Source organism: Mus caroli, unplaced genomic scaffold (assembly GCF_978045245.1).
Source record: "Mus caroli unplaced genomic scaffold, Mus_caroli_1 scaffold_16, whole genome shotgun sequence".
Lineage (NCBI taxonomy): Eukaryota > Metazoa > Chordata > Mammalia > Rodentia > Muridae > Mus > Mus caroli.
Genome location: NW_028227271.1, coordinates 44,276,919 through 44,285,351, shown reverse-complemented (window position 1 = coordinate 44,285,351; position 8,433 = coordinate 44,276,919). Strand labels below are relative to the sequence as shown.

General features: G+C 41.7%; 1 protein-coding gene across 1 annotated transcript; it reads right to left on the bottom strand.

Moving 5' to 3' along the window:
- Nucleotides 1-2,559: 2,559 nt before the first annotated feature.
- Nucleotides 2,560-4,223, bottom strand: LOC110310828 (uncharacterized protein CXorf49 homolog). Its single transcript, XM_021183935.2, has one exon. The coding sequence runs from the start codon at nucleotides 4,221-4,223 to the stop codon at nucleotides 2,682-2,684; it is 1,542 nt and encodes a 513-aa protein (XP_021039594.1). The 3' UTR covers nucleotides 2,560-2,681.
- Nucleotides 4,224-8,433: the final 4,210 nt, after the last annotated feature.

Here is an 8,433-nt window from a genome sequence, read left to right as displayed (position 1 = left end):
GTTATAGTCTCTGGAATTTATTACATTTAGAAAGATGTTTAGTATGCAAAATAAATTTCAGAAGATACTCTTCAAAATTTAAAAGTTGTGTTAGCTGGTTAAAATTGCTGATTTTATTTTAATCATTGCTTCTGGATATTGGAGGTCTAGAGCAATGGAATGGGAGGCTTCTCATTGACCTGGGAAGGGTTTTTAGTTGTTATGTCAATATTTTCCTCCACATAGCAGGGTTTTATTCTGGCTTGACTATTCTATTTACTCTTGATATTTTCCTCAATCAAAGTAGCTTTAAATACTTTCCAGATCTATTATATTCTTCTTGATATGTCTCTCAGTAGTGATTTTTTTCCATGTTGACAATAGAACCTAGGACATTATACATCCTAAACAAGTGCTCTACCACTAAGCAACATATCTGGAGTCCTTATGGTTCTGTGTGTGTGTGTGTTTCTGGCTCACTGTAAGAATTTTACTATGACCTTTCATTTATGATCATTTTCTTAAGAATTCTCTTCTGAGAGCTAAGAGTTAGTGATGATTCTCTCATTTTTATGAACACAGAGCACTAACAAATATCTCCTTTGCTCTGAGCATATACTACTGTTTAATGATGTTTATGTTTGATTACAATTCTCACTTCCCATCACACATTTCATAAGTATGCTTTCCTTGTGCTACTTCCATTTAGGTGATTTTTGTTTGTTCTTCTTTATGAAGTACGTGTGATATTTTGGCAACTTATCTTGGTAATTTTTTTTTTTGAGACAGGGTCTCATTATATAACTCTGCCTGTCCTGGAAATCATTATGTAGGCTATGTTGGCCTTGCATTCATAAAGTTCTGCCTGCCTCTGCCTCCCAAGTGCTGGGATTAAAGGCATGTACCATTATGCCTGGCTTCCTTGGTATTTTTTAATTAAAGTTTTTCAGAGAGTAATATTGTATTCATGAAAGGGAGAGAGAGAGGGAAAGAGGAAAAGGGAGAGGGAGAGAGAGGAAAGCATTTTCTTACAAGAGTAGCAATATGTAAGTTTTCATGACTCTTTGTCCTGTACATACACAGGGTTTCTGGTCTGGATTCTCTCAGCTCAGAGGGTGTCAACCAGTGGGGCAGCTTCTAACTGGCTGTCTGGGTATCTCTCTTCCAGCTACTTGTGATATTGCAGAAGTTCCAGAGATGCTCTCTTCGCTAATTTTGGACTATTCCAATAGTTAAAGGGGGTGGGGGTGCTATTTCTACCTCCAGGGTATAAAAATCTATCTTCAAAGTTCTGCTCTACTGTCTTTAGACTTACAACCATAGGTGGTCCTTTATATTTTTCTGAAATATGACTTTAAACTTTAGGTAATTCTTCTTCACACACAAAGACTCGTTATTATCCCCCTTTTATAGAAGAAGAATGAAAGCCTAAAGGAAATGAAACTGAGTCATGCAAGGGCCCTTCATTAGAAAGCACTGAAACAGATTTAAAGATGGTGTTGGTAACAGGGCTCTGCCCACAATGCCACATAGCTTACAGTTATTTTTACACTATGAATTGCAGTTTGTTCTCTGGTATTGGTGTGAATCTCTCCTCTCCATGAGATGATGCATCTTCAAAGTAAATAAAGCACCCTTTCTATTTCTAGATTCAGAAGAGTGCAGTACTCTATGCTTGATCAATAGAGTCTAAATGTCTGGGGTGAGATGGGAGAAGGGTGTGGAAGGGATGGAATCACTTTATAGGAGACCCAAGTGAAAAAGACTGTGGGAAAAATGACTTCCACTAAGTCATTTCTTTGTTTTGCTTCTGTTTGCAAACAACTGTATGGTCTGCTTTAAGCTTGGGGCTGTGGCTTTGTATCTGTTTTCTGCTTGTCATATCTAGAGAGTTTATCACATAGAGATCTTTTACATTAAGGTTTTTGTGAGATAAATATTCAACAGACCCCACTGACTTCTTTCAGAAGTTCTGACTGTGCCACTGTAGTGCTAGTCAGGCACCAAGAATTTATCTGGTAAGCCTTGGAATGTGCTAATGCTACTACATAAGACAGGTTTCTCCTTGGTATTTGAACAAAGGCTTGTGGGAGAATCCAGACCTTTTTTAATCAGAGAAGCTTGGATAAGAACAGGAGAGGTTTCAGCTGACTGAATTCTTTGCCTAAAATATTAAAACAACACACAAGCACCTATATTTATATTTTCCCATCAGTAGTGCAAGCCCTGTCAAAAAGAGCAATTCCCTCTAAGCCATTTAAAATCAGAGATTGTAGTTTATGTTTATCTGGGGAACCGCTATGATCTCCTTGATGTAGGATCATTCTCAAGGAGACAAACAAACAACAGGCCAACAAATCAGAACTTGAAGCCACAATAAAAACTAATAGCTTGAAAAACTTAGAGAGGCTTGGGAAAAAAATACCCTTGACCTCTTGAACACATTTGTGTTTCTTCAGGTTCCATCCCAGGCCTTGTTGGTATGTAGACCAGTTTTAAGAAGGCAGAAACAAGCCAGTGTTCTTTAGAATTATCTTTATTTACTTTCTATCACAAACTTTTATTTTCCTTCCTGGGAAGTATTTGAATTCGAAACGACTCGGAAAGGGGCAGGGGGCAAAGAAAGCAGCAGCAAGAGGCAGGGAGAATCAGGAGGAGGAGTAGGAGCCACATCAGCTGCTTGTCTTGTGGACACGTTGGGTTTAACTTGAATGGGTCTGGAACTTCTCACTGACAGCCTGCAGGGCTGACAATTGTTTCCTGAGGTCCTCTATTTCCTTCTGTAACTCTGGACAACGGGGACAGCCTTGTGTTACAGGTAGTTGCAGTATCTCTGAATCGGGGACTGGGAGACCCACAGGTTCTTCCTGGTCACCAGAGGGTGCAGATTTCTTGGACACGATGCCTCTCTGGTTCAGGGCTGAGGACTGAGAGTTTCCTGCATCCTGGAGGCTTCGGGCGTTTATATCCCCGCTGTTGAATTCTTGATGCACACTCTGGCAAGGCGGCTCTGCCCTGTGTGTTGGAAACTGAACCTGTGAGCTGGGGTCTCTGGTTGAGTCAGTGTCTTCTTTTGCTACCAACTGTAACTCCTTTGTCTTCTTTGCCCCAGATCTCTTCCCAGTGTATAAGTTCTTGCACTGTTTGGGTCTTAAAGGCAGCAATGAGCATTTATTGGATCTCCCAGGCAGGCCAACACCAGAGATTGGGGGGAAGGTGGCTGGTTCTGCAGGAGCTGACTTCAGTCTCTGGCCCCATTGATGGAAAGCTCTCCCCAGGGTAACTGCTGAGGCGTCCCACAGGGGTTTTTTCTTCTGGGCCATCTTCTTTCTAGGACTGGCCTTGGGCAGGGCACCTACGCCAGCAGCAGCCTCTGGGTAGCTGGACTTGCTTCCTCCCTTACCCCATAAGGTGCCTTGCTTTTTCTTAGAGGAAAAGGGTTCCAGCTCTTTCGAGGCCTGTCTTTCCACGCCAGAAGTAAGTCCCCGGGTAGTAGAGACCAGCAGGGAGGAGGGCATCCGCATGAAACTGTCCCTGGTCTGGACATTTGAGTGTCTAGCTAGGTCTCCAGTTTCTGCTGGGCCACTGTTCTTAGCCTGGTTCCCGTGGTTCCCATGGTTCCCATCTTTAAGGCAAATGGTCACTCTCATCATCTGTACTTCATTTAATTCGTCTAATGGTTCAGGTTCGGAAGTGGGGTGGTGGACATTCTCGCCGATCACCATTCTACTAGTGGTACTCTTCCTCGGGGTGACCCAAGCTCTGCTTTGCTCCAGTCCCTTGGGGAAGAAAGTGCCAGCAGAGGCTGCCTTTGCCTCCTCGGAGCCAGAAGATTGCGGAGCTCTCCTGCTGGAGCCTGCCTCTGTCTCAGCACAAAGGCTCTCTGGGGATGGGTGTTCTCTGGTTCCCTTTGTCTCTAGATTGGTCACCTGCTGCCCAGTGGCTGCAGTCTCTACACTGGGTTGGGAGAGGAAGTTCAAACCAACCACCTTTTCATCCATTGGGGAACCTACCCTCTCTTCCTCGGGCACCAGGGAATCTGGCCAGTATCCTCCGGCCCAAAGCACCACGGGTGGGTTCTCTGATGCGTCCAGCTGGGACACCAACGTGAGCTGGCTGCCTTTGGGACTTGAGAGTCTGCTTTCACCCTCGGTGCTCTTGGCAAGGCTCAAGCCCGTGTTGAGGTCTCCACTCTCCTCATAAAAATCATCACCTGGAATAGACTGCTCCTCAGGAGAGCCCATGTTGCCAGTCCCGGAAGCGGAAGTAAAATTCCAGGAAGACCGTTGCTCTGCTCACGTAAGGTGCACGTCTCAAGGTGCAGGAAATCCTCAAGGTGCAAGTCACACTCTCTGTCCTATCACCAGGGGTTTCTACTACGACTCTGGTTTTCTCCTAAAGTTTTAATTGCATCACACACACACACACACACACACACACACACACACACACACACAACTGAGCTTTAGTAGCCTAATTTTATCACATTCGTATGAACAGGTTTTATGGCGTTTCCCCCCTCTTACAATTAATGTGAGGATAAATTTGTGTGTGTGTGTTTGCTAAAATATTTCATAGGGATTATATAGAGTAGGATTCTCACAGAGGAAAAAAAAACATTTTCAAACATTTAATAAAAAAACATTTTTTTGACATAAGGTTGCCCTCAAGCTTGCTTTATACTGTGAATATGATCTTGCATTCCAGATTGTTCTATCTCCATCTCTTAGTTACTACTAGAATTACAGATACGTGCTACTATGTCACATAGACGTGGTGCTGAAGATGGATCCAGGACTGTGTATGTTCAGCAAGCATTCTACCAAATGGGCTATATCCTCGGTCCTAAGAGAGACATCTTCAGTAGTCTTTTTAAAAATTAAATTTATTTATTTATTTATTTATTTATTTATTTTTACTATTAATTTTAGACCTCTCTCATTGCTACCCCCTCCCCCCTCAACCAGTCACCCCTTCCCACAACCCTTCCCCCACCCCTCCCCTTCTCCTCTGAATGGGTGGAGGACCTCCTGGGTATTCTCCTACTCTAGTACTCTCTGTGAGGCTAGGCGCTTCCTCTCCCACTGAGGCCAGACAAGAGTAAAGTGCTTCAAGAAAAGTTCATTGTCCTTTTCTGCTTCCTTGAAGTGGAGTGGAGTCAGGATCCTCACATTGTTCATAGTCTCCATTAATAGGATTATCCAAAGAGAAATCTCTTGGATGGTCCTATTGCTACAGTTTTAACATAATCACTTACTATTTTTATTGGACTGTAGTTCCACCGTTTTCATGTTTTCCCCCACTATGGCTTTTCCTTTATTACTTGTTAAAGCACAAACCAAGTAACATTCATCTTCTTAAATCTTTTCCAGTTCATTTAGAATGGGCTTAAAATCATTTATACAGCTTACAGGCAGGCCATTCTCCAGCTAGCTTCTTGTCACCTCATGGTCAGCCGACTTCCCCAGGTCACTTTTTCTCAGCCACACTCATCTTACTTTTAGACAGGTCAAGTTGATTCTCATGAAGACCTTTTGACTTGTCCTTTGTTGTCTATCCATGTTCTTTCAGAGGTGTTCACAGAAGAATGAAAATAGACCCATATTTGTCACCCTGTACAAAGCTCAAGTCCAAGTCCAAGTGAATCAAGGATCTCAGCATAAAACCTAATAAACTGAATCTAAAAGAAAAGAAAGTGGGAAAGAGCCTTGAACTCATTGGCATAGGGGGAAATTTCCTAAACAGAACTCCAATGGCTCTTGCTCTAAGATCAACAATTGGTAAATGGGACCTCATGAAAACTGGAAAACTTCTGTAAGGCAAAGGACAGAGTCAATAAGTCAAATCAGCAACCTACAGACTGGGAAAAAAAATCCTCACTAACCCCATATCTGATGGAGGGATAATATCCCAAATATATAAAGAACTTAAGAAGTTAATCACCAAAAAACCAAACAACCCAATCAAAAAAAAAATGGGGTATAGAACTAAACAGAAAATTCACAACTGAGGAATCTCCAGTGACTGAGAAACACGTAAAGAAATGTTCAAAGTCCTTAGTGATCAGAGAAATGCAAGGCAAAATGACACTGAGATTCCATCTTATACCAATCAGGATGACTAAGATCAAAACCTCAGGTGACAACACATGTTGGAGAGGATGTGGAGAAAGAGGAACACTCCTCCATTGCTGGTGGGACTGCAAACTGGTATAACCATTCTGGAAATCAATCTGGAGGTTCCTCAGAAAATTGGAAATAGATCTACCTGAAGACCCAGCTATTCCACTCTTGGGAATATACCCAAAAGATGCCCCACCATGCCACAGGGATACGTGTTCCACTATGTTCATAGCGGCCTTATTTGTGATAGCCAGAAGCTGGAAACAACCTAGATGTCCCATGACAGAAGAATGGATACAGAAAATGTAGTGCATTTACACAATGGAACTCAGCTATTAAGAATGAGGACATCCTGAGTTTTGCAGGCAAATGGATGGAACTAGAAACGGAGTGAGGTAACTCAGGCCCAAAAAGACATACATGGGAAGACAGAATCTTAATTGAGGAATTGGTTCTATCAGTTCAGTCCGTGTTCATGTCTATGGGATAATTTTCTTGATTTCTACCTGATGGAGGAGGGACCAGTTTACCCTGGGCAGTGCAACCTGTAGGCAGGTGAGCCTGGATTGTATAACGGAGCACAGGATCCCCAATGAAGGAGCTAGAGAAAGTACCCAAGGATCTGAAGGGTTTGCAGCCCCACAGGAGGAACAACAATATGAACTGACCAGTACTCCCAGATATGGTCATATATATATAAAAGAAAAAAGAAAGATAGCCAAGCAAAGCAGTAGATGTGAGCCAGTAAGCAACATTTTGCTATGGTCTTTGCTTGAGTTCTTGCCTCTAGTTTCCTGTTTTGAGCTCCTGCCCTGGCTTCTCTTAATGATGGACTATAGCCTATGAGCTGAAATAAACCATTTCTTCTGCAAGTTGATTTTGCTAGTGGCTTTTATTATGGCAACAGAGAAGCAAACGGGGGTATACTCTTATTTTCTGGAGGGTTGCTAATGCCACAGGGAAGTTGTTATTATCCATGAGATGGCTTTGGTATTGTTATTCACATTTCATACACAAGGAAATTTCAGTTCAAAGAAGTCAGGTGCATGGATACAATCACTAATAAGTTATTATGCAGAACAGAACAGAAATTAAGTAGCAAAGGGGTATTACTAAGAGAAGATTTGAATATAGTTTTGAATACAGAAATAGTATTATTTGGTAGATAAATACAACAGTCAGATAAATATAACAATACAATTGTCAGAATAGTCATAAAGTGAAACATTTCTCTAAGAAATGAAAGCCCCAAATCAACTGACTTTTTGTGCTTTAAAAATTCAGGAGACACAAGATTGCATAGTCTATATTGAGTATTTTCTCATAACCATCATATAGGTGGTACATTTACTATGATGGTTCTGAAAAACTTAGCAAACCATTGCTGGTGCTGGAATAAGGAACTTTACCTCAATGGCTTTTAGGTTTAGGTGTTGAAATATGCTAACAATATATCCGTTTTCACGAAGGAAACCAGAGTGGCAGACTTGGGAATTCAAACCTAGCATGGCTTCCTTGTAGAAGCCAGGGCCTCTTCGTGGACAGGGATAATATTCTTGTCATCACATTTCTTGTTTGGAAACTGGAGCAAGTGTGGCACCTGTAACTAGCCAATAGCTCAGTCCTGTTGTATTCTCACATTCTTGTATAAACGATGATTCTTATAGCAGAACATATCTTGTATGTGACTTGTGTGCCAAAGTACTTGTAGTTATACAACATCAAACAGAAAAATGAATAAGTGCTTCTGTTTAGCTTCTTGTGAGATCTCAGACTCCATTATAAACTAGGTTTATACATAGTTTATATGCAGCTGCATATAATATGATGCTTACCTACATCAGTGACTGGCTCACAAGTCACACCACAATGCCCATAATCAGATGGCATTTTGATATTGCTGTCCATTAGTCAGGATGCAGCATATATACCAAAAATTATTCTAGGTAGTCTAAGAAAGTAAAAAATTCTTGAAAGCAGTTTGCAGCTTGAAGGAGCAATTGTCTCTCTGTATAGGGACTATATTACACACACACACACACACACACACACACACACACACACACACAGAGAGAGAGAGAGAGAGAGAGAGAGAGAGAGAGAGAGAGAGAGAGAGAGAGAGAGAGAGAGAGGTGGGCAGACAGAGACAGACAGAATGAGAGGCAGAGACACAGAGATAAAGACAGAAACAGAGCTTATAAAATAGTAGGTTTCCTTATGGCTTTTGCAACATTCTTAGAGTTCTCAGGGTTAATTATCTCTCTCCTGTCTTCCCTCTATCTTCTCTTATAATTTTCCATAACTTAACCTGAACTCACTTGTTTTTCCCTTT